The sequence below is a fragment of the Aegilops tauschii genome, chromosome 3, assembly GCF_002575655.3.
Source record: "Aegilops tauschii subsp. strangulata cultivar AL8/78 chromosome 3, Aet v6.0, whole genome shotgun sequence".
NCBI lineage: Eukaryota > Viridiplantae > Streptophyta > Magnoliopsida > Poales > Poaceae > Aegilops > Aegilops tauschii.
The window spans coordinates 115,409,058-115,434,368 of NC_053037.3; the positions used below are offsets into that span (position 1 = coordinate 115,409,058).

Sequence of the window (25,311 nt, forward strand, 5' to 3'; positions counted from 1 at the left end):
GCTGACTCCAAACCCGGAGCCGCCTCCCTCGCCGCCGGCTTGGCCACCGCCCGCCTCAGTGTTGTCGTCCATAGCGGCCACCCGCAAGTCGGGGTCCTCCAGGTCGTGCTCTGTCCGATCGGGGACGAATCGGCGCTCCGCGTCCGACCCGCCTGTAGGCCGAAGAAGAGGGCTCTGTCGAGGCAAGCCGACTAGTCAGAGTCGGCCAAAATGAACTTGGCAATAAAACCGAGAACAGAACAAAGAGCAGAAGAGGACATACCGTGGGCGGCGGATGAGCTCGGCAATATGGCTCCTTGCCGAACTGCCACTCTGCGGAGAGTTTGCAGTTCGCAAGGTAGTTCACCATATGGGCCACCTCGTCGTGCGGCATGTCCTTGGTGCACATCCGGCTTGGATCGAGCTGGCCGCTCATCTGATAGATCAGATGAGGGCGGCCCTGGGGCGGGAGCACCCGGCGCGTGACGAAGGCGGCCAGCAGCTCGGGCCCCGACAAGCCCTCCGATTGGATCATCGCTCGCACTCGGGCGACAGCTGCAGTTCTAGCCGGCGTCAGTGTCACGGCCCGGTAGGACCACTGGGGCCGCCTGCCCGTCGGTGGGCCGGCTACGTAAGCCGGCAGATTGACGTAGTCGCCCTGTGGGGCGACGTTCCTCACGTAGAAGTATGATTTTTGCCATAACTTCACCGACTAGATCAGCGTGATGACGGGGAAGGGGTTGTCGGCAGCCACCCTCCGCATTGCGATGAAGGCGCCACTCTGAGCCGGCACGCCTTGCATGCGCGTGCCCAGCTTGGACTGGAAGAGCTCCCCCCAGAGCTCGAGGGTAGGGAGGACGCCGAGGTAGCCTTCGCATAAGGTGACGAAGGCAGACAGCAGCACCACCGTGTTCGGGGGGAGGTGGTGCGGCTGGAGTTGGTAGAACTCGAGCCAAGAGCGGAAGAAGGAGCTCACGGGCAGGCCGATGCCGCGCAAGAAATGCGAGCGGAAGACTACCCGGTCGCCTTCCTGCGGCTCCGGCGTAATTTCCTTCGCCGGCGCGAGACGGACCTCCACCTTGTCCGCACCGGGCAGCCGCCGCGTCTTGCGGAGGAACTCGACGTGATCCTCATGGACGTTGGAGCCGTCCCAATCCCCACCGTACTGCATCGTGGCGTGGGGCTGGCGAGAACGAGCGCGGCGACGGAGGATCGAGTGGTGGAGTAGCGCGCCGGCGAGGCATTGTTGCAAGAAAGGGCAGGAGGAAGAAGATGGTGGAAAGAGGAGGAGCGTGCGAGAGCCTGCCGCTCTGCCCCTCCCCCTACTTATAGCTTCGCAAGGTGAAGCCGGGGAGGTAGGACATGGGGTGAGACGTGGGATTAACTGCACCCACTCCCCCCACGCCTCGCGATTATTAGGCCCTAAAAGCATGCCGAAACCGCCGCAGGAGACGTGCGGGCGGCTTCGGGCCGCAGAGAATCTACGCCTGGGCCCGGGCGTGGACGTGGCGGGCCCCCGACCTGTGACGACGTCCCGTCGCGCGCGTGGGCTGGCAGGCTTTTTAGCTGGGGGGTGCCACATGGTCCGCGGGCGGCAAGTGGCCGGCCCGCGGCCTGTTGTGCGCACTGGCCAGCTCCCGCCCTCCGACTCCAGAAATTGTTCGCCGAGACGGCGCCCCCAACCAAAGTCGGTTCCCAGCTGCTGGGTCGTCAAGATAGGAAGCTGATCGAGCTTCTCGACTCCCACCCAACCTCGAAGCCCAATCAGCTTCGGGGACTACTGTCGGAGTAAATGGCCACGGGTAGCCTAACCGACTACCCATGGTTCTCCAGAAATTATCAGGCCGATTGAGCCTTCAAGCGTTCGAAGCCTTGGGCTGACTTCCCCTGGCCGACTACCGCAGGGGCCGGCTCTCCAAAGACGACCCGGCCCCGGTAACCTCCCCCAAGATGATTGCGAGATGGCCGACTCCAGGAAGCCGGCGCCAAGAGGACCGACTTCCAGGAGCCAGCCATGAAGCACGCCGACTCCACAAAGCCGGCCAAGACCGCACCCATCAAAACTACACCCACATAACGGTGACAAGACGGGGTGTGGCCACAGTGCGACCCACTACCCCCGAAGCCCGAGGCAGGCATGGCCACAGGACGCCGTACGGGTCAGCCATCTCTCGTCCGGCTCGGCACTGTAGCCATGCTGGCCTCAACGTCATCCACGACAGACGCCAGTACGGCCCACGGGCGGCGGGCCCCTTTAGCCAGAGAGAGGCGCGAAGGCGGCCCGGCCTCCCCTAGTCGGCCTAGGGTGTAGCCGGCCCCCAGAAGCTGGCTACTCCCTTCCCTCGAAGCATGTGCCACATTAAGGAGACAAGACGAGGTAAGGCTACAGTGAGAGCCCTCGAGGCGGCACACTGTAGCCACGCTTACCTCGACGAAGCCCTCGTCATCAGGGATGAGGCTACAGTAAGCAGCCGCCGACAAGACCCCTAGGCAGTGGGGCCGGCCTGTCGACCAAGAGGCCGGCAACCGGCGGGACCCACCAGTCGGCGGGCCCCAACGGCCGGTGGAGAAGCCGGCGAGCGCAGACACTAACGACTCGGACCCGCGCCCAGCCGGATTACAATTGTACCCCCGGGGGTTAGGCCTATATAAACCCCCCGGGGCACCCATGCAAAGGGTTGGCTTCTTAGAGTTACACACACACCATAGAGGGAGGGAAGCAAGAGCTAGCCTTGCTCTTCTTCTCCCTTGAACCCCACAGCTCAAGGAGCATTTGTAGCTACTCATTCTGATCTAGTGATCATGCGGAGACCCCGCAGAGCAGGACTAGGGGTGTTATCTCCACGGAGAGCCCCGAACCTGGGTAAGATTCGCCGGCGTGCATGTCTTCGCCTCATCCCGTTTCCAGGCACCGGCAATGTCTTATTGGCACCCACCATGATAAGCCACCCGTTGGCATATGTCGCACCTACCACCCGACAGGCGGTGAAGTACTCGATTACTTGGACCTCGTGCACCCCTTCGCAGGAGTTGCGCAGTTCAGCCCACCACGTCAGGTAGTCGCGGGTGGACTCGTTGGGGCCTTGGACGCACAGCGAGAGTTGGCGAGGATTGGGAGGCCGCTTGTAGGTGCTGGTGAATTTGCGGACGAAGACTTCGGTGAAATCTACCCAGTTGTTGATGCTGCGGGGCTTTAGGCTGTTCAGCCATGTCCGGGTCGTGCCCTAGAGCATGAGCGGAACGTACTATACGGCAACGCGCTTGTTGCCGTTTGCTATGCTGACGGCCATGGAGTAGTCGACCAGCCAGTCTTCCAGCTTCACAAAGCCGTTGTACTTTGGCGTATCTCGTGGAAGTGTGAACCCTTTGGGAAAGGGCTTGTCGCGTTTGCGGGTGCCGAAACAAGGCGGGCGCAATGCGTCTTCTTCTTCTAGCGCCTGGGATCGAGCAAGGCAGTCGATCCGGTGGCGTGCGTTGTTCTGTCCGACTCCTTCTCGGTGGCCCAGCCGGTCGCCGAGCGTCGGGTGCTCTACAGGCGCCGGGGAAGCGCACCTCTCCCTGCGAGGAGGAGGAGGCGGAAAGTCGTCCCGTCGTTCAACTGCTCGTGGGCGGCCATCTTGGTCGCGCTCGATGATGAGGCGTGTGCGACTGCGGCTGGCAGCCAGTTCTTTGTCTCGTCTGTCGCGGACGCTGCCAGTCGGCGTCCGGGAGGTCGTGCCTTGATCTCGGTGAGGGGGCGGGTTCACAACCCTCTGGCCAGGTCCTTCTGCGTGGCAGCCGCGTCTATGAGCTGCTGGACGCGCTCTGTCATGTAGCGAGGCTAGTCGCCCTCGATGTTGTCCAGCTCATCTGCTGCCGCCTGGGCAGCTCGTATGTTCTCCGTGGGTGTGGCATAGACAGGGCGGTCTGCCCCAAACATGCTGGCGATGGCAACGCCATGCTACAGGACCGTGCCAACACGGCCGGGCCCGCCGGCAGCCGGCGTGCCGCCAACAGCGGGGTCGATCTCGCGCTGGTAGGCCTCTGAGAGGCGTCTCATGGTGGCCAACTTCTTGGCGCTTTCGACGAGCAAGACGCGGCGGGCTTCCAGCGTCTCGCGTCAGCATCTTCTGCGATGGGTGCAGACAGGTCTCGTAGCGCCGCCTCGAGCAGGTATTGGGCGCCGCCACCAGAAGCTCCATCGTGGGTGATGACGAGCACCTCCGTGACGGTGCTGCCGCCGCTGTCGGCACGAGGGAGAGGGTCGTCGATGACCGCCATGTTGGTGGGGAAGGAGTCAAGGGATGTGGTGTCGGAGTCGACAAGCATCGGGTCGGTGGAGCCGATCGACTCCAGATCGGAGGCGGGCTCGTTGGCGATGTCGAGCTTGCCAAGGAGATCGACGAGGCAACTCTCGGAGCTGGCTGCGCACGCGCCTGGTGCGGGCTCGTCAGAGAGGCGGATCTCGCCAACAATGTCAGCGAGGCCAGCCGCTGCGCAGACAAGCTCTGCGCCACGCAACGCGTCGGCGCTAACGCCATCGGGCGTGCCAGGCTAGCTGCGCTCGCTGGGGAGGAAGAGGGTTCCCGTCCATAACAGATCTCCGGACGATGGTGCACCTAGCCCCACAGTGGGCACCAAATGTCGGGGGTGTGGTGCGACATATGCCAAAGGATGGCTTATCATGGAGGGGGCTAATAATACGTTGCCGGTGCCAGGAAAGGGGGTAAGGCACAAACATGCATGCCGGCGAATGTTACCGAGGTTTGGGGCTCTCCTAGGAGATAACACCCCTACTCCTGCTCTGCGGGGTCTCCGCATGATCACTCAAGCAACAATGGTGGCTACAAGCTTGCTCCTTGAGCTGTTTCTCTAGAGGGGGAAGAAGAACAAGGCTAGCCCTAGCTTCCTCTCTCTATGTGTGTGAGTGGACGAACTGGGGTCTGAACCCTTTGCATGGGTGCCCTGGGGGGTTTATATAGGCCTACCCCTCTAGGGGTACAAAGGTAATATGGCCGGGTGTAAAACCCGGCTGTCAGTGTCTACGGTCGCCGGCTTCTCCGCCGACCGTTGGGGCCCGCCGCCTGGTGGGCCCTGGTGGCTATCTCGTACTTGGCCGACAGGCCGCACCCGCCGCTTGCGGGTCTTGCCGGCTGCCCAGCACTGTAGTCGTGCTGCTAATGACGCATGCTTTGTCGGGGGAGGCGTGGCTACAGTACCGCCGCCTGGCGGGCGTTCACTGTAGCCACTCCCCGTCTCTTTTGGTTTAATGGCGCACAAACCTCCAGGAGAGGAGGGCCGCCTGGTTAGGGGCCGGCCTCTCCCCGAGCCGACTGGTCAGGCCTCGCCGCCTTTTGGCTCCTCGCTGATGGGTAGGGCCCGCCGCCCGCGGGCTGTACCGACAGCCGGTCGTGGGAGTATGGCTCCCTCTGACAGGGGTGATATCATGGGTAGCGTGGTAATAGTGCCGCGCGTGACGGGAGATCTCTGTCGGGTACGACGCACTGTGGCCATGCTTGGCCCTAGATTCGGGGGTGGCAGGGTGTGCCATAGCCACGCCCCGTCTCATCGTATTTATGTGGGTGTGGACTTTGAGGATGCCTAGGGCCGCCTGCTAGGAGCCGGCCTCTCTGGAGGCCGCCTGCTAGGAGTCGGTCCACTTTGAGGCCGTCTTCTGGGCGTTGCCATCTTCTGGCAGCCGCCCGCTTGGACCAGCCGGCTGCGAGAAGGCGGCGTTTTGGTCATTGATTCTTGAGGGGCGCAGCCGGCCCCGATGTCTTGAAATGCCATGGGGAGCTGATGAGGCTACCCCTGGCTAATTACTCCGACACATACATATGACATGAGTACTAAAAAAGCAGGAACAGTCATGCCACTCACACCACTGTGACACCAAATTTCAAAACCGTAGGCTGTATGAAATTACAATTCAGTTCACGCAGCACTAAACCATAAGTGCACTAAAAAGAGAATACAAAAACTATAAAGGCCTAACTTAGGTTGGGACAGATGAAAATAAAATAAGTCCCAGTTTTGAGCAACAACTCCCAGGGCACAAAAAAATGTTTTGAGATCAACTAGTGTATAAGACTTCAGTGGAAAAACAAGACTTAACCTCCACACGGAAAACATCACAAAGCATACATCACTTAAATAGTGCAAAATTCCATCATCACCACCCCTGAGACGTGCAAGTGGGATAAGCAGCTGATAAGTACAGCTTGACAAGACTACTCAGTGCGACAGTAAAAACCCTTGAATTGGACGGTTTGTTCTTCCAGGCCACCACCCGCGCCACCCACTGGGCGGTTGCCACAAGGGACTGCAAACGGCGACCCCCACGACCACTACACCTACGTCCCCGACGAACCGCCTCCCACACATCCCCGTTGACATGCTGGAAAATAACCCATTGTCTTCCATCTCTGCCTCATTCCCAGAACCACCATCGCCGCTTCTGTCTCCACCACAGACAACCCAGAAACTTCTCTCTCCCAAGCCCACAGTCACCGGAGGAGGACGATGGTGGACGAACCGTCCACCAAGCGTCATCATGGCGAGACAGCCGACAAGAGCTGCAACCTCGACGACGTTCACTTCCCCGGCGAGAAGCGCGCGTACACCAGAACCCTCACAGGGGTTGAGCTCCACGGCAAGGAGACGCTAGAGATCGTCTGCACCAGTGAATTAGACAAGGCCGATGAGATGATGAGCAGGCTTAGGATGAAGGGCGGCGGCTTGTATCCGAGCTTCATCGGAGTTGATGTGGAGTACACCAGCGACGATGTACCTCCCCAGATGGCAGCAGTCCTGCAGTTGTGCATCGAGGAACTCTGCTTGGTGTACCACATCGCAGCGGCCACAAAATGGTAACCCATACTACTATTCATTCATCTGTTGTACTAGTACTACTCCCTAAAACTTTCATTAAACTTGTTTCCCAACTAGATGAACTACTATAGTTTGTGAAGTGGATGCACGAGTACATGTTTCTCAAGTTACATGCATTTCTTTAATTGTGAAGTGGTTTGTTTCACCAGATTAATCATCTAAAACTAATGCACTGGATTAGCATCTGAAAAATGTTTCACCAAATTAATTTCTGAACTTGATGTACTTGTATAGATTCTGATCTTGATGCACTAGTATAGTTTATAGAATTGATGTATTAAAAGATGTTTGGTGAAGTGGTATAGGTCCATATCTTGATGCACATGTTTCTCAAATTAATTTCTGAACTTGATATAGAATTGATGCACAAAGATGTATCAAGCACTGGTATAGGTCTTTTATTCAGCAAAAAAAGAAAACTAAACTTGAAGTAAGTAGCACATATATCATTGAATCTGGTAAAATAGGTTCTTGAACTTGGTGAAGCATTTGGTGAAGCACTGAAGATACCAAAAAAGAAAAATAACAAGGTGTAGTTGAATTTAATTTCAGGACTTTGTGTACTAGTTTCTGAACTACATTCATCCATGACTTGTACTATATAAGCATCTACCTCATGGATTATCACTTGTAAACCAAAAGGCAGGAGAATTAAATATTCAAAAAAGAACACTAATCTTCAATATGTGTCTCCCCCTTGCAGGCCCAAGCGCCTCAAAGAGTTCCTGCAAGAGGAGAAATTGTACACATTTGCCGGTTTCAGCATTGAAGGTGACAAGCAGATGCTGAACAAGTCTGGTTTGGAGATCAACCCCAACAACTGCATCGACATGCAGTGCAAGTGGAAAGTTCCAACCAACAACAAATTCTATGACTCCTTGGCCGATGTTGCAGGCAGCGTCATCCACCCATTCTACAAAGGCATGAAGAAGAAGATCAACAAGGAGGAAGACCACAAACTGTGGGGGATCAGCCCGCTGCTAGACAAGCTCATCGAGTATGCAGGAATAGATGCGTATGCCATGTACAAGTCATGGAAGATAATCGAAAACACCGTGACAGGTTGGGATATTTCAAAAGAGCAGGAGGCTGACCCCTACTACCACTGCAACTTCGCGGGATGAAGAGGCATGAAAGTCTACCTTCATGTTGCTCGCTCTTCTGCTTGTCCTTAATCTTGTTGTTTCAGATTTGTAGTTTGCTTTCATTAAGTTGAACCAGCTTCCTTATGTTATGTCTGTCAGGATTTGAACAAGTTTGCCTATGTATATCAAGTACATCGTTTGCTTATGTTGTCCGACAAGTTTGCTAGCTTCCTTTTTTGTTTATCCATCATTTGAAGTTGAAGTAGGTTGTGAATGAAACTTGATGGCTGCTATGCAGCACTAGTCATGGAGCAACAAATCACACATGGATATTTTCACAAAAAAACAGTGGCAGACAAACTAAGGACAACAGCAAATAGTAGCCTTGGACGCTCAGTTTAACTTAGTCATGTACGATAGTACTATCATACTAAAAAAATCAGTTTTCAGTTTCAGAAGAACACTAAAAAGACTAAGTTTCAGCCGAGGACAACATTCAGTACTAAAAGCATCATGCTAACAGTAGTTAGAAAATTACTAAGTACTGCATCAGGAAAAGCAAAGAACCATCTGTACTTATTTCCTAGTCACTAGCATGCTAGGATTGAAAGTACTGGTACACTTGAACACACAGTACATTCATTCTACAAAAATAAAAAGGAACTGGAAGCTTCAATTCGCATTCCCTAAAACAGTGACACACTAAGAATAACAGTAATAGCACAACTGAAATCTCAGTACAACTTAGTCTATACGGCAAGTACTATGATGATACCAAATATTGCCTTGAGAAGAACCACAGCCTAGAAAAAGAAGACCAAAACTAAATCAAAAAGATATCAGTTCGACCTAGGAGAAAAATTATAAGAAAGACAAACAGAAGCATCAGCCCACATTGACCAGTGAGGTACTAGTTTCAAACAACACAAAAAAAATAAAAGGATCAAAGTACTAGCACAATTGAAATCTCAATACAACTTAGTTTATTCGGTAAGTACTATGATGTTACCAATTAATGCCTTGAGAAAGAAGGCCAAGACTCAACCAAATAGATTACAGTTCAACCAAGGACAGAAATTCACAAAAACAAACAACGGAAGCATCAGTCCACATTGACTAGTGAAGTAATTATGAACTTAATAGGGCTATCTGTTAAATGTAGCTAATTTAAACTAGTGCTTTTACTTTTACTATGAAGTTCAACTACTAAAATTCAAGAAGTTCAAACAAAAATCTGGCTCTCAAATTTTGCAAAATTTCTTATACTTAAATAAAATCTGCCTAGAGATCACGTAGCAAATTCCTCGTAAATAATTTCAATCCCAAAAAACTTTAGTTCTAATACATTATATGAAATCAATTCTACATAACAAGGAAGCGTCACTCCACTCACGCTAGATCCACAAGTGCTTCCGTGACACCAAATTTTAAAAGCCTTACGTTGAATGAGATTACAATTCAGTACTAATAGAACTATACCATAAGTACAAGAAAAGAGGCTACATAAACTATAAAGGTCCAACTTAGGTTGGGATAGATGAAAATAAAATAAATCTCACTTTTTCAGCAACAACGCGTAATGCACTTGAAAAAAGGTGTTTTCAGTTCAACTAGTTTATAAGACTTTAGTACAAAAAATAAAACTTAACCAAAACGAATTCCCGATGAAACATACACAAGTGAAACAGCTATTCGACCACACTATCATCATGGAAAAAATATTGTTAAACATTGTGCCACACTTAAACACAACACAAAATATACCAGTTATTACATAGTACTTGACAAGACATCCAAACAGTACAAACAAAGCCTACAATGCTTTCAAGAGATATATCACACAACTATCCCATTCACTACGCAAATGATGACCATTTCTTCTATGCACCAGGAGCCAAAGCCTGAACCTCCTTGGGAAGCTCCGTCACCAGAAGCTAGTTATTCCGGTTGAACACAACTCTATACAGATCCCCAGCGTTCCAATCAACAATACGAGGCTACAAAACAATAAAACAAATTATGAAAAATCATGACACATAAAAAAAAGAATACACAATAAGCCAAACACAGAAAGTGAAATGCTCAACTAGAAACCACGTCATTATTTCGAATGTTCTCAACGATCTTTTCACCATCATAGGTTCCCGCATACTTCAGAGTATAATGGCCACATTCGTTCGCCCCTTGTGGAACCTTGACAAACATTGGTTTCTTTGCAAAAACCTCCCATTTGGGCTGCTTGCTCGCATTGTACTGAGCATCACCATACACAGCCTTCATTACTTGGACCAATCCAGATATCTGTAAAAAAAAGAAACCACACATTTTCAGGTCTCAGAAAAGCAGAAACCAAGATGCGGAAAAGTTAATCGACTACAGATAATAAATGTCACTCACAATCTTCTCGCAGTCTTTATGATAGGTGTTCTTTAAAGGATGATGGTTCTTCGGATAAGGTAAAGAGTCAAGGATGTCGACGCTACTTCGGTACCGATTCATGACATATAAGGAAAGGTGGTTCACTTTCCTATCCTTTGCTAAAACCATCGGTTTGAATAGAGGCCTCATGATCTGAAAACAAATGACCAACAAAGAGATATTAAATATTCAAAATAAAAACCAGCATCACATCAAAAAAATAAATACAAAAATCAGCTAGTAGAACTCACAAGGTCGGCACTGAGCAAGTCTTCCTCATCTTTAACATAGCTCTTGAAATCTCTGGCTGCACTCTCCACATTAAACACTTTATCTTCATCACTGTAAAATGTAGAGTCAAGCACAACCTGCAAAAAGCCAAAAAAGAAATAGACAGGGGGAAAGGATCAACAAGCAAAGTATTATTAAAACTAGTAAAACAATAGGCAGTCTTGTTTAACAGAAACAAACGATCTGATTGATTACCATGATGAAATATGGACTCAGTAATACCCTTTTTCCAGACGCAAAATCAGCATTTCTCTCAGGATCTTGCTTCCAATCATCAATGAGGAAGTCCATTACATCACTCTCAATCATTTGCCTAGGTGCAAAAACTTCCCAGATGCGTTTCCCAGTGAAGCTTGTTGTGCTATTATCAGGCTGAGATATCATTGAGAATGTATTCCTGCAGCACACACAAGAACAAAAAGCAGGGGAAGCAAGATAAGGCATGCATAGCAGTTCAAGTTGTATAAAAAGGAACAGTTTAGGTCATATTTATCTAGCAGTTAGAAACAGTAGAAGAAAAGAAGACGAAACAAAATGAGAGATACTCACTCGGCATACTTCTCACATCCTTCATCACTCAGCAACAGATTATACAACTTGCGAGCCTTGTCCACGTGAGAGAATTTATGAGGGTGAAGCTGCTACACAGGGGAGCAAAACTTTATAGGAGCTCCGGGTGCACGCTTCGTGCTTGTAACATTGACAGAATCCAAAGCAGGATCCTTCCTAGCAACACCAGCTCTACGGGCCACTATTCCAGCAAGGGGGGATAAACCCTTGGCAGCAGCGCTCCTGGTGACTCTTCCCATGCCAACAATCTTGTCAAACGCATCATCATCACTGTCTATCAATTCCACAATGGGATTCTTGGGTGTAGAGGGGCTCTCTGCACAAGCAGTCGTAGAACCTTTCATAGCTCCCAATCGCCCCTTATAACACCAGATCTTGTCTTTTCGGGAGAACGCCCCTGGATAAAATCAATAGCTACACGCTCGAGCTCTGAGAACTGGCTACCAAAGATCCTGTAGTCATGCTCACCAAGATCCAGCCACTCACCTGCAAAATACAAAAATAAGGAGTGCATCAAGCGTAAGTTCAAATACATAATTCATGACAGTACTAGTCAAGAAGTACAAGCTGCAAAAAATTACAAAAGGTCATGCATACGTACAGGGTTCGATGGCTAACAAACCCCGGAAGTCAACATCAAACACATCGCTAGTTGCGCAGGTATACAAGAAAGTCTTTCTAATGTCAAGAATGTCTTCGTGGCTGTAATCCAAGATTTCAATCACACCATCCTCCCGGCAATGATAGGTCTTGCAATTTTGTAGCATAAAGAATCCACAATCATGCCTGTTAACAAAACAAAATACAAAAGGGTACGTCACAAATTCGAAAAGCAGGAACACCATCCTCCCAGCAACAAAAACAACTAATATAAATCATTAAAAACTGATACTCACGTGTTTTTCTGCTGCGGCACCCGCACAAACTCGCAAGAGAAACCATCAATATGCGCCGCGAGAACGGTTTGGCCCTGTCTATGCTGGACTCCCTCCAAAGCTTCTTTATGTTATCTGTCATGGTCCTTAAGAATGTAACTGCATCACTCCAGGTTTCATCGCGGAGTGAATCAAGACACTCGAAACGACGGAACCTCAAATTCAGAACAATCAAGCACCAATGCCTAGATTCTTCAGTAGGCTTCATGGCAGCCGCAAATGACGGCGGATTAAAAGTAGGGAAAAGAAGCTGACAAAAAATTCGCAGAGGAAAAATGAATTTAACAAATCATAATGAAACAAAATATTCAGCCTCCAAAACAATAAATAAAAGAGGGAAATTGAAATTCAGAAGTCCAAAAAAATCAGATTATCATAATTTCTAATTGAGTAAGCAACTCACTACAAAAAATAAATGCTACTCAAGTTTATATCCACCACCCAAACTTGCAACAAACGTATTAGTTCAATTTCCTTGCGACAATAAGTGCGGCTTCAAAAAAGAAGCACACATCATTCATAAGTACAGGGGTAAAAAGCAGGCTACTCAAGTTCATTCCCACCTCCCAAACTTGCAAGAAAGCATGACAGTTCTAGTTCATGAATACAATAGGTTCAGGTTCACCTACTTGGTCAAAACCATCAGCCCCTGATCTCGTGAACCACTGTAGCACATTGGCATCAATATTTCCATCACGGATCTTGGTCTGTTGTACAAAAAGAACAACAACAGTTAGAAAATTGCCAAAATAACTTATCTTCCTATCTACAAAGTAAAATATTGACCGTCACCCATCTGGGAACTATCAACTTGTAAGTGTCTCAGTACTTCTGACATAGAGAATATAAAACAACGTCAGCACTGTCTGAGTTGAGCATGCCAGTGGGGACAAATGCTTTAGCAATAGAACCAACACTGGCATCACATTCGCTATTTTGATACATCAGCTTGTCACTAGGAAAACACAAAAGATGACATGAATTAAAACTACTTCAGTAACGACAATAGTCATATGAGAGAAAGAAAAAGTGACAAAAATGATACGTGCAAAATCCCAAACTAACCGTTTCCCACGATTCGTGCGCAACCTCGTAACAGCGAAGAAAAAAATCAACTTTAACAACATTAGCACCTTCTGCTTGTAGAAAAAGAAGAAAAATAATAAGTTCAAGCACTACAAGTGAACATGTCCAAATTGCCATAAATGAGAAGTACGCCTCATTTACAAGTCCTTACCTGCACTATCAGCGTTTGACGACGGGAGTTCCTGTGATGACACCAGTATGCCTCCAGTTTCAGGGTTTGACGATGAAAGATCTTGTGAGGACAGCAATATGGCTACGCTTTCAGGGTCTGAAGAAAGAAAATCCTGGGACGACACGAGTGGCTCCTGCGTCAAGGGGCCATAAGAAATCGACAGAAGTAAATCATCATCCTCGGATGGCACCTCCTCCACGCTAGACGCTTCTTGCAATGCATCACCGTAATCAAGCCCTTCAGGCGGGAAATTTTCCGGGCGGCAAATCTTCACAATCAGAAAGATTTTCATTCCCAGCTATACCAACACCAGACGATTCGGCATCAAGTATGCTGGCAACACCAACATCCTCATCAGCAACTTTGGTACCAACATCGCGCCACTACTCAATGAACACCACAGGCATCATCTCCACCACTAACGGCAGCCTCACGCTCAACATCAGTCATCTGAAAAAATAAAAATTCAGAAAAAGTGAATAATGTGAGCAAAACTAACAATAAAAAAAGCTAGCAAGAGGTGCATAGAAAAACAAACCTTAGCAGCATTCACAGCAACATCATCCTTGCTACTACTAACATTCAAAGGAACATCACCAATGGTCGAAGAAGGCTCGTTGCCAAAAACAGGACCCTGATTCATAGTAATGAAGCAAAAAAACAATGCTATTATTAGCAACAATAAACACAAGGAATTAAACCACACTAACAAAAATGTAGGTATCACCTACAAACTCTTAACGGTGTGGATAGAAAAATGAACATTTAAGGCACATTGGTGAGCATGAAAATTCAATAATATGTATAAACAAAATAAAAATAAAAACAACCTTGCACTTATCAGTAGATGGATCATTAACTCCATGGTCAACAGCAGCCTCAACATTATGACTGGTCTCCTCCATGAAAGAAAAATTAATAAACATATGAAGATGAGGAAGTTCAACTACAATACTGACAGCAGAACAACATAATAATAATTGCAAACATCGAGGACTGACTCACATCAACAATAGGGGGCTCCAAGCCAACATCATTCGTATGGTGATCAGAAACATTAGCCTCAGTACCATCACCAGCCCTGCTGTCGGTGGCAGCAGCCTCATCCTGCATGAAAGAAAAATTAATAAACAGATGAAGATGAGGAAGTTCAACTACAATACTGACAGCAGAACAACATAGTAAAAAATGCAAACATCAAGGACTGACTCACATCAACAACAGGGGGCTCCAAGACAACATCATTCGTATGGTGATCAGAAACATTACCCTCAGTACCATTACCAGCCCTGCTGTCGGTGGCAGCAGCCTCATCCTGCTCAATCTGCCTGATAACAACATTTGCACTTTCTTCATATGGCTTGCAGCGAGAGTCTTGCATAGTTTTGAAATGCTTCATGTTGTTCAACAGACGAATCGAGCTCTGAACTAGATGAGCAGCACCACCATGCATATCACTAATTAAAATTCTCTCCATCTCAATATAATCCGCTGCTTCCTCAACATTAAATTGATGACCTTCAGGAAGGATACCATTGATACAGCTCAGACGCTCAACTGTAGTTGGGACCTTTTGCAGCTCAGAACAAACATTACTAAAAATATGTTCAGCGCGCTCCAATTCAGAAACAACAACAACAATACCAAAACCCTGCCTCTGTGAAGTACTAGCCTTACTAGGGCCAGGGGGAACATAACCAGCACCCTCAACACCACGGCCATCTCTCAACTCATCGTGCAGACATGAAATCTTGGGAACCTGAGATGACGGCATCTCCAGGACTGGCCATTTATACACTCGGAAAAAGACAACCTCCTCTTGAGTTTTCCACTACAAACAAGGGGAAAAAGAGTTAATTAATCAATGCAACACATAGGGAAAAATAAACATTATATCAACAGTTTTAAATCAACAGCACTAACGATCTTTCACTATCAGTGCCAATTTGTTAGTATTTACAAACAGGTCAATTGAACAAGAGATTCAGTTCAACCACACATGACACAACAGTACTAAAAATCATACCTAAACCTCACAAAGCTTAAGAAATGACAAAATCTAATCAGGTAACTCTGCAGTACACATGTTCACTCCAGCAAAAAGAGCTATACCTAAATAAAAAAAGGTCTGCAAGACACGACAGAAATAAAACTCCCAGGAAGCTTCCCAAACACCCAAGTCTTTGGATCTGCGTTGCCTTTTTTATCAAATTTGCATCAGCCAGGTCAGAAAGCTTGTCAGGATCCATGAAACATATGCGGGGGACTCGCATGTCAGGTTCCAGAGTCTTGCCATGGAGAAGGCAGTCAAGGTACATTAGTACAGGCCCTATAGCACAACCTGTGATTGCCTTCCGCATGGTAACACCATCTTGGTACCTGACAACAGCCCTTCTAAGCTCATCAATCATCAGCTGGCAATAATCCATATTAGCCATGTCCTCAATGACGAGATCCTCAAACATTGCTGCCCCTCTGGAAACACATGGGGCGGCACCAGGCAACACAACCTTCATAAACACAAGAATGAAGAACACTTTGAGAGCAAGGTCATCTTTGCTATGATCCTTGACAAGCACCCTGAGCCTATCCCTCAAATCCTTTGTCTTGATATCTTTGTTCCTGCTAATGTCAAGCTCTGATCTTAACTTCATCAGAGCGTCGTCATATCCGTCCTCTGACGGCCTTGGTGTAGAACAACCACCACGAGGGAACCCAAATAGTTGTTGTATACCATCGCTAGTGATGGGAAGCTTCTAATTAGCCTCACCCATGTCAAGGGTAATCGTACCAGGATCTATCCTCAGGTACAAAGTTCCCATCAAAGGGCGGGAAATGTTAGACTTCACCTTCCACTTGAAGATAGAACAAAAACCAGCTGCATGAACCCTAGCCACATGACGACTCTCAAGTAATTTAGCACAAGCATCAATCTCTCTCAACGAACATCGCATAGTTATGTTCAATCCCTGTAGGTCACCTTCATCCAAAGCAACTTTTCCGGCACTGCCTCTCACCGGCTTGACCGGAGCCATAATGCTAACAGGTCGTAAATGAAAATAAAGAAGGCACAACTTAATTAAACGAATATAGAAAACAAAACAAGCATATGAAGGCAAGAAGAAAAAACAAAGATTGCACAAGTTCAACTCTTAAAACAACATCAATACCACCCTCAATTGATGCAAACAACGACCAGCCCTCACTGGCCAGCATACCTGCCCAGCACAATTAAATCATTGAAAGTACAACTAGAAAGTCACATATAGTACAAACACGTACCACTGCATATTCATCTTCAGAATGGACTTTGATATCATCTTCTTCAGATACAGGATCTCCAGCTTCGACACGAGCACACTTCTTCACACCTTTGTTCACCTTCGCAGGAGGAACTTTACGCTTCTTATTTTGCTTCAACAAAGAGCGCTCTAGAACAGGAGACGAAGAAGGCTTCTTATTTGTCAAAAATCGTGGACTCTGACGAACAGGAGAGCCACCAAGTGTGCTTGGACCAATCTTCACACCAACACTATCTCCATCAGCTTTGCTATTACCAGGTTGGGAACCAGCTTTCACACGTGGGCTACGCCTCTGTGTGCCATCAGGATTTCGTTCTGACATCTTCCTCTTCAAAACACTGAGGCCACCGAGGCCGCCCCATTCGTACACTGAGGCCGCCAAAACCCAACCGCCGCCCAGCCGGAGACTCTTCCTCGACAACGTCGTCCACCGCCACAGCTCGTCGTCCCTCATCCACCGCACCGGTTGAGGATCCGTCGTCGATCTCATCATCCCGTAGGATCAGCCACCCCATCCTCCACCTCCAAGGAGCTGCCCCGACGTTCACCTCGTCTATCCCGGCACCTCCATCCCCACAACACCGTCCTGAACTGCCCCACCGGAACCGCAACACCTTCACCAATTCCTCCGATCAAGCCGAGGCCTACTCGGCGCCACCAAGGAGGTTCTGCACTCAACACTGCATTTTATCTTTTATTCGATCTCACGGGGCTGCCGGTGCTCGATACCGAGTAGCCATGGCGAGTATCCATCGACGGCGCCGTTGCCGGCCACTTCATCCACGGCGTCTCTCCCCCATGTCGTTGCTTCCTCCTCAGCGGCGACTTCCACACCGGCACTAGCTGCAGCTGCTCCGGCTCTCACTCGCGCTAGTACTGCAGCTGCTGCTCCGGCTCTCGCTCGCGCTGCGGCTCTGTTCTTGCTTTCGGTCGCGCCGCTGCACTGCTCTTGCTTTCGTTCGTGCTGCTACTCTGCTCTTGCCCTCATTCGCCCTGCTGCTACTGTTGCACGACCTCCGGCAGCTACTGGAGTTGCTACTTTAGCACACGCTCGCGGTGCTGCTGCATGACTTGCTCTCTGCTAGTGCGTTCCCTGCTTGAGCGGCTGCTGATTTAGATCACTGCTTCTCTGCTACTAGTGCTCGAACGCCCTAATCATCTATTGCAATGCTCTGCTACTAGTTCAATCAGTTTCGACAGTAAAATTCAGTTTCGACTGTAAAGTTCAATTTCCTCAGTTAAGTTCAGAGTGAACATCATTTACAGCATCTAATGGAGCGCTCGTGGCACGGCTGATGCGTTTTACATCTAGCACTTTTTGGTGATGTATTTTACATCATCTATTGCAGATGATATTAGAGTCCCACTTTAGATCAACGTTGCCTGTCTTCTCCTGCTTCAGCCTCACCGCCGTACACCTCACCGGAGCTGCTCCAACGACGGAACCGTCCATCACAGCGAAGCAGTACCCTCGTCGCCATTTCCAGAGGCCTCAGATCTTCTTCCCCGCCTCCGACAGTCACACCAGCATCACCATCGTCCACGTCCAACCCAATGATGTTGAGGTCGACAAGGCTATGCCAAAGAGATTGTACACTCGTCGCATCACTTTATTACTCTGCATTCATGTTCATCCCTCAGGGATCCTTTGCTATGGAACTACTATGGTACTACTATTCGTGCATTTGGTTAGAAGGAGTGGAGCAAAGCAAAACTGGAGGATTTTTTCCTTTGGTGTCTCTTTTAAAGAAAAAATGTAGGAATTTTAATATCCACTTGGACGTCCTTTTCAAATTAATATGCATGAAGAACAGGACTAATTGCATTACTGGCATAATAAGATTCTTATTTTTTCATTTTCACGTGGTTAGACTTTAATTTGACCATGTTTCTCCATTCCTGTGTTCTTCCAATTCATGTGAACCAAACACCCAGGTTGACAGAAATCCAAATGCTCTGTTTTGCACGTGCATTCCTATCCGATTCCTGTGTTTTTCCTGTCCTTGCGTTTATAGAATCCTCCAATTCTAAGGAGCCCTTACAGATTTACTTCATTTTCAGATAGGCGTCAAAGAAAACTCTGTGTTATGTCCTGCTCCTGCCGTGTCCTCATCCACCCCACCTGAGGTGCACCATCGACGGAAGCGTTCACTGCAGCAGAGATTTCCCTTGCACACTTTCTTTCGCCGCCTCAGATCAGCTTCCCCGTTGCCGGCAGCCACGCCAACTGCATTACCATCATTGAGTGAGCAGATACACCTGAGGACTACACAGTTCCGGAAGAGAGGTCGCACTCTTTCGTGTTTGCTTACGTTATACATCGGTTATTATTACCTGCTACTTTATCATTCAAACTTGAGTTTTAAAATGACCGTGGGGCACATATCGAGGCAACAACGAATAGTATCTGTCTACTATCTAGTTCATATGGGGTCTTCTATGTGGTTCCTGTTGGGTGGGCAACAAACAGTTATCATATATGTGAATTATGCACCGCCATGTAGCCAGGCATCATATATGTGAATTATCTCATGCCATCTTTTTTTTCATTACGTATTCCATTTGTCGACAATCTGTGTATATTGAACTACTCTTCATGTGTATCAGCCATTTGAGCTGGTTATGGAAAAATCAGGAGTGAAAACAAGGTCTTCAGTGCAGGCAATGGTACCTGTTGAAGCATATATCCCGATGGTTACAGGTAGCTCCTCACAGGAGGATTCAGAGATAGATGACCAGTCATATATCCCACCTGAGGTGTATGCTCTAAGTTACAATGTTTATATTTCTCATATGATGCATATGGTGTCTTGCATTGCTTAGTTTAGACATCATATGCACAATGTTGAATTCCATTGCTTAGTTTAGAGATCATGCATGCGACTGCCAACTGCTATACGAATCAATTATGTCAATTATATCATGCCATCTCGTATACTTAGACAACATGTATGTGAATTATTTCATCCCAACCTATTTTAGAAAGACATCATATAATTTTGTCATGTCATCCTGTTTAGATACTCATCATATGTTGAATTATGCCATTATATCCTGTTAAGTTATCCATCATATATTTGAAACTGTGTCATGCTATCCTGTTTAGTTAGGCATCATACATGTGAAATTGTGTCATGCTGTCCTGTTTGGTTAGACAGCATATATGTGAATTACCACATCTGTCTATCATATGTATGTCTTTACGTTTAATTTTTTTCTTGTTTATCAGCCATTTGAATTGGAGGGGATGATGGTAGTATCTAAGGGAGCTAAAACCCGTTCTTCACAAAAGACGGTGCTACCCGTCGATGCAGATAGAACCATGGTTGTACTGGCCGACGAACTAGCCCCACCACACATAATCGAGACTCTACCAGATTGCACACTTACACTGTTGGACAGAGAACCAGCTACAACCCATCTAACCCCAACCCCAGCGGATAGTAACCCACTTCTAGTTGACACAGCACCATGTCCACCACAGAGTACCCCCACATGAGCAGTTTGTAAAGCAACTGCAGTGCCCAAATCACGAAGACCACCACAGCGAACCCAAACTCCACGTTTAAAGCAGAAAAGCAACTATTCTTAGGTCAGATTCCATAGCTATGGTCCAAACTCCTTTGCCGTTGCATCATTGTATTTACTCATACCAACTACTTTCGAATTTGAAGGATCCAACTGAAAGTCCAATGGTGCAACAGGTATGTTTTAAACCTATTTCTTTAACTGGATTGCTCTTCTAACTTCTTGCTCTATGTTGATTTCAGTTGTATAAACAGTTATGTTCTCATGTGATGCACATTACAAGTGTTGCCAATGTTGTCTAGTTTCTCACACTTATATTCTATCTATGCTATTGTGTCTTAAAAATATAGGAGTTGAACTGTGTCTCTATCTTGATTTGGCAACATAAACTAGAAAGATATGGACAATACAGTGACCATAGTACATAGATATATGTTTGTGTCATGCTGTTATCCTGTCCACCTTACTACTAAACCGGTTTACCAAAATGAGTTTCGTATACTACAGGCTAAATCTGTGATGTGCCTGCTTGTGTCTCTTGTAGTATGCAAACAGAATATTGGAGAAGAGCACCCCACTATGCAATAGTAGAGAAAGTAATGCAGATAAGGTTCAAGATAGTGAGACAACCTGTTGGTCTCCAAGGAAGGTGATAAAAATGATCTTGTAGACAGTGAGAAAACCCCACAGTCCTGTGTTGATGTAGTGTTCGAGTTACTGGCCAGTAATGCTGGCACAAGCTCTTCGAACTCGCTGCCTGAATCACTTCGGCTTCTTCAGTCTCAGCTACAAGCTGAAAGGCATCCGTCAGCTATGCTGCGGCAAGAAGCCGAAGGACTGAGGAAGTCCCTGCAGAATTCAGATGCATACTTTCTTGTGCAGCAGCAAGCGTTGGAGGATTTAAGCGCCAAACAAGAGAAAGTTAATAAGCTTGCTAAGTATCTTAACGGCATTAAGGGTACCCAGGATATTGTTTCCTGAGCTCTTCTGAAGTGGTTTCAGTTTTGGAAATGTTTTGTTGCGGCGTTTATTTGCACTGGTCACAAACATTGACAACCAGTGTATGTGATGTGCTGCTTTGTTCCCTATATTTGCACTGGTGGCGAACTTTGACGCCCAGTGGATGTAATATGTGTAATAGTCGTGATAGCCTAGCATAAGTGGCTTGCTTATTTATTTCCTTGTTGTCTTGTTTATTTGTTTGCTTGTAGTAAGTGAAGTTCTTTTTCCGCGGTTTGCTGGTGGCCACAATAACCTATTTTTTAAAACTAGGCCACAATAACCATGGGCTACATATTTACTGTAGTGACCCTGGGCTTCCTACGGGCCATAGAAATAATGGGCCTTCTACTGGCTGTAGAAACAATGGGCCTTCTACGGGGAGTAGCATCAATGGGCCTTCTACGGGCGGTTAATGGGTTATCCAAGAGTTACAAAGTGCCTCATATGGGCCGAAAGACATCATGGGCCATGCATGGGCCGGAAGTTACAACGGGCTCGAATCATATTGGAAGGCCCAGATGACGCTACTGGGCCTAATTCGGATAGGCCGTAACGGGCCCAGGGTTAGCGGGCTGTAAATTTGCTATGTGCGAACATGCTGTTAATAGGCTTTCCGTGGGCTGGCCCGCTATCTTTTGACCAAGTCAAACGGGCCGGCCTTTTCACAGGAATGGGCCTCTATTGGGTTGTGCCACATGTCGACATATCATTGGCGCCTTCTGTCCAATGAGTGGATGACATCTGTCCCAACGGTGAGCTGACACGTGTTTCCTCCAGCCAATGATGATTTTACACGTGGAAAATCCCCATTGGTCCGGGCGGTTAATGGGTTATCCGATCCAAACCGAAACCCTATAGCTTAACGGCGACCCGTTATGGTGGATGCCACGTGTCAGTCACCCTTGACGAAAGCACTTCTATGACGCGGGATTTATCATGATGGAAGTGGACACTTCCATGATGATAATTTTGGTAATGTCATGGAACACTTATACGACAACACAAGTATGAATATCTTGATTCTGTCAGAAAATCGTCATGGATGTACATGCATGACAGAAGACGTGACCTACTGTGACAAACACGTATCATCACGGAAGTGTGTTTTTTTGTAGTGGAGGCGTCCGTCATTGGCATCTCAGCATTCGGCGCTCCCTCCCAGGTAACGTCCCAATTCGGCGAGTCAACACCCACTTCGTTGTCCAGCTGGATAATCTCGGGTGGGGCTGCATAAACCAAAGAAATCATCAAAGTTCAGTCTAAGAAGGCATAACCATATGAGTCAATCAATACAACAATATACCTTTGGAGGTGGGGGCGTCCGCCGCGTCAGTGTCACTCTGGCCTGGCTTGCGAGCATGCACGTCTGCTAAAGTTGCCGAGGTGTCATTACTGCAAGGGCCAAACAGCACTCGGTCAGTGATGTCTACTACGCAACCTTCTTCTTTTAGACTCGTGTTTCCAAGTGTAGAGTTTTGTAGGACAGTAGCAAATTTCCCTCAAGTGGATGACCTAACGTTTATCAATTCGTGCGAGGCGTAGGATCAAGATGGTCTCTCTCAAACAACCCTGCAACCAAATAACAGTCTCTTGTGTCCCCAACACACCAAATACAATGGTAAATTGTATAGGTGCACTAGTTCGGCGAAGAGATGGTGATATACGTGTAATATGGATGGTAGATATAGCTTTTGTAATCTGAAAATATAAAAAACGCAAGGTGGCAAGTGGTAAAAGTGAGCGAAAACGACATTGCAATGTTTGGAAACAAGGCCTAGGGTTCATACTTTCACTAGTGCAAGTTCTCTCAACAATGATAACATAATTAGGTCATATAACAATCCCTCAACGTGCAACAAAGAGTCACACCAAAGTCACTAATAGCGTCAAACAAACGAAGAGATTATTGTAGGGTACGAAACCACCTCAAAGTTATTCTTTCTGATCGATCTATTAGGTTATTCCTTGTAAGTGTCAAAAACAGCCCTAAAGTTCATACTAAAATAACACCTTAAGACACACATCAACCAAAACCCTAATGTCACCTAGATACTCCAATTTCACCACAAGTATCCGCGGGTTTGATTATACGATATGCATCACACAATCTCGGATTCATCTATTCAAACCAACACAAAGAACTTCAAAGAGTGCCCCAAAGTTTCTACCGGAGAGTCAAGACGAAAACGTGTGCCAACCCCTATGCATAAGTTCACAAGGTCACTGAACCCGCAAGTTGATCACCAAAACATACATCAAGTGGATCACGTGGATATCCCATTGTCACCACAGATAAGCACATGCAAGACATACATCAAGTGTTCTCAAATCCTTAAAGACTCAATCCGATAAGATAACTTCAAACGGAAAAATCAATCCATTATAAGAAGGTGGAGGGGGAGAAACATCATAAGATCCAATTATAATAGCAAAGCTCGCGGTACATCAAGATCGTGCCAAATCAAGAACACGAGAGAGAGAGAGAGAGATATCAAACACATAGCTACTGCTACATACCTCAGCCCCGTGGGTGAACTACTCCCCCCTTGTCATGGAGAGTGCCAGGATGATGAAGATGGCCACTGGTGATGGTTTCCCCCTCTGGCATGGTGCCGGAACGGGCTCTCGATTGGTTTTTCGTGGCTACAGAGGCTTGCGGCGGCGGAACTCCCGATCTAGGTTTCTTTTCGGGGGTTTCTGTATTTATAGGACTTTTTGGCGTCGGTTTCACGTCAGGAGGTCCACGAGGAGCCCACAAGGACGGAGGGCGCGCTCAGGGGGGTAGGGCGTGCCCTCCACCCTTGTGGAGGCCTCGTGGCTCTTCTGGCCCAACTCTTTTGCTTCAGGGGCTTCTTTTGGTCCATAAAAAATCACCGTAAATTTTCAGCTCAATTGGACTGCGTTTCATATTCCTTTTCTGCGAAACTCGAAAACAAGGAAAAAACAGAAACTGGCACAGGCACTGGGCTCTAGGTTAATAGGTTAGTCCCAAAAATCATATAAAATAGCATATAAATGCATATAAAACATCCAAGATAGATAATATAATAGCATGGAACAATAAAAAATTATAGATACGTTGGAGACGTATCAGTCAGCAACCGAATCAATTCAAGAATGAACAAGGAGTCAGCAAGAACACTCACTTCGAGGCCACATGCATTGCCACCTTGATCCGCGTCACTACAACCTTCCGTGGCTTGGAGGAGATCTGCTTGGGAAGTTTGGGCTGCTTCTCTGCCGAACTCTCAGCTTTAGCGCGAGCGCGCTTGGCACGAAGCAGTCGGTTGTTGAGCTTCTCCTTCCTTTCCCTTTGGGTCGTGCAGCGCCTTGGAGCCGGGTTCCTTGGGGGCCTCATAAGACAGAAAAAATTCTGCCTCGCCCCCTCCTCCAAACTCTCATCATCATCGTCGTCGTAGTCACTCTCGTCGTCATCGGACCTCTCCGAGTACTACTGCTCGGTGTCACTCATCACATCTTGAGGCGAGCGGTCCACCATTGGGATCCTAGAAATCAGGTTCTGGAAGTCCTGAGAAACAAATACATGTTAGCGTGAGGATCGGCTGTACAAAAGGCAACATACAGTCGAACTGACTGAACTACAAACAAATACCTCGATGGGCGGCGGGTCCTTGTGAAAGGCTGGCACCAACCGATTCCCCCGCGGGTTGTCTCGAGGGCAGGTGATGGCCTTGATCTTGGCACCCACCTCCTTCTCGGTGAGATCCGCAGGGTGCACCCGAGTGGAGTCACCCGACCCCTCGTACAACCACATGGGGTGGGCCCTGGCCTGAAGTGGTTGGATGCACCGACTGAAGAAAGTCTTCAGCAAGTCCTTTCCGTTCACCCCAGTGTTAGCAACTCCTATCAACGTGCTGGACAAGATGTTGACGCCCACCTTCTCCTCCTTCGCCACAGTGAGGGTCGACGGATCTCGCACTCGTTCAGACGAGTACGGCGGGAGGCCTGACTGATTGTGAGCGCTGGGGACATCCCTGCAATAGAACCAAGTCCCCTGCCACCCCTTGACGGAGTCGGGAAACCTCATTTTGGGTAAGGACCTCCCCCTGCGT

The 25,311-nt window shown here is 47.7% G+C and overlaps 1 protein-coding gene across 1 annotated transcript; it reads left to right on the forward strand.

Moving 5' to 3' along the window:
- Window positions 1–6,480: 6,480 nt before the first annotated feature.
- Window positions 6,481–7,973, forward strand: LOC141042758 (uncharacterized). Its single transcript, XM_073511642.1, has 2 exons — window positions 6,481–6,827; window positions 7,553–7,973. Exons 1-2 carry the CDS (start codon window positions 6,481–6,483, stop codon window positions 7,971–7,973), a joined length of 768 nt encoding a protein of 255 aa, XP_073367743.1.
- Window positions 7,974–25,311: the final 17,338 nt, after the last annotated feature.

What these genes read in the sequence shown, in the direction of transcription:
- LOC141042758 (XM_073511642.1), top strand. Translation starts at nt 6,481, where the DNA reads ATGGTGGACGAACCGTCCACCAAGCGTCATCATGGCGAGACAGCCGAC. An exon ending in ATCGCAGCGGCCACAAAATG is followed by an intron (nt 6,828 to 7,552) that starts GTAACCCATACT and finishes TCCCCCTTGCAG; the next exon opens with GCCCAAGCGCCTCAAAGAGT.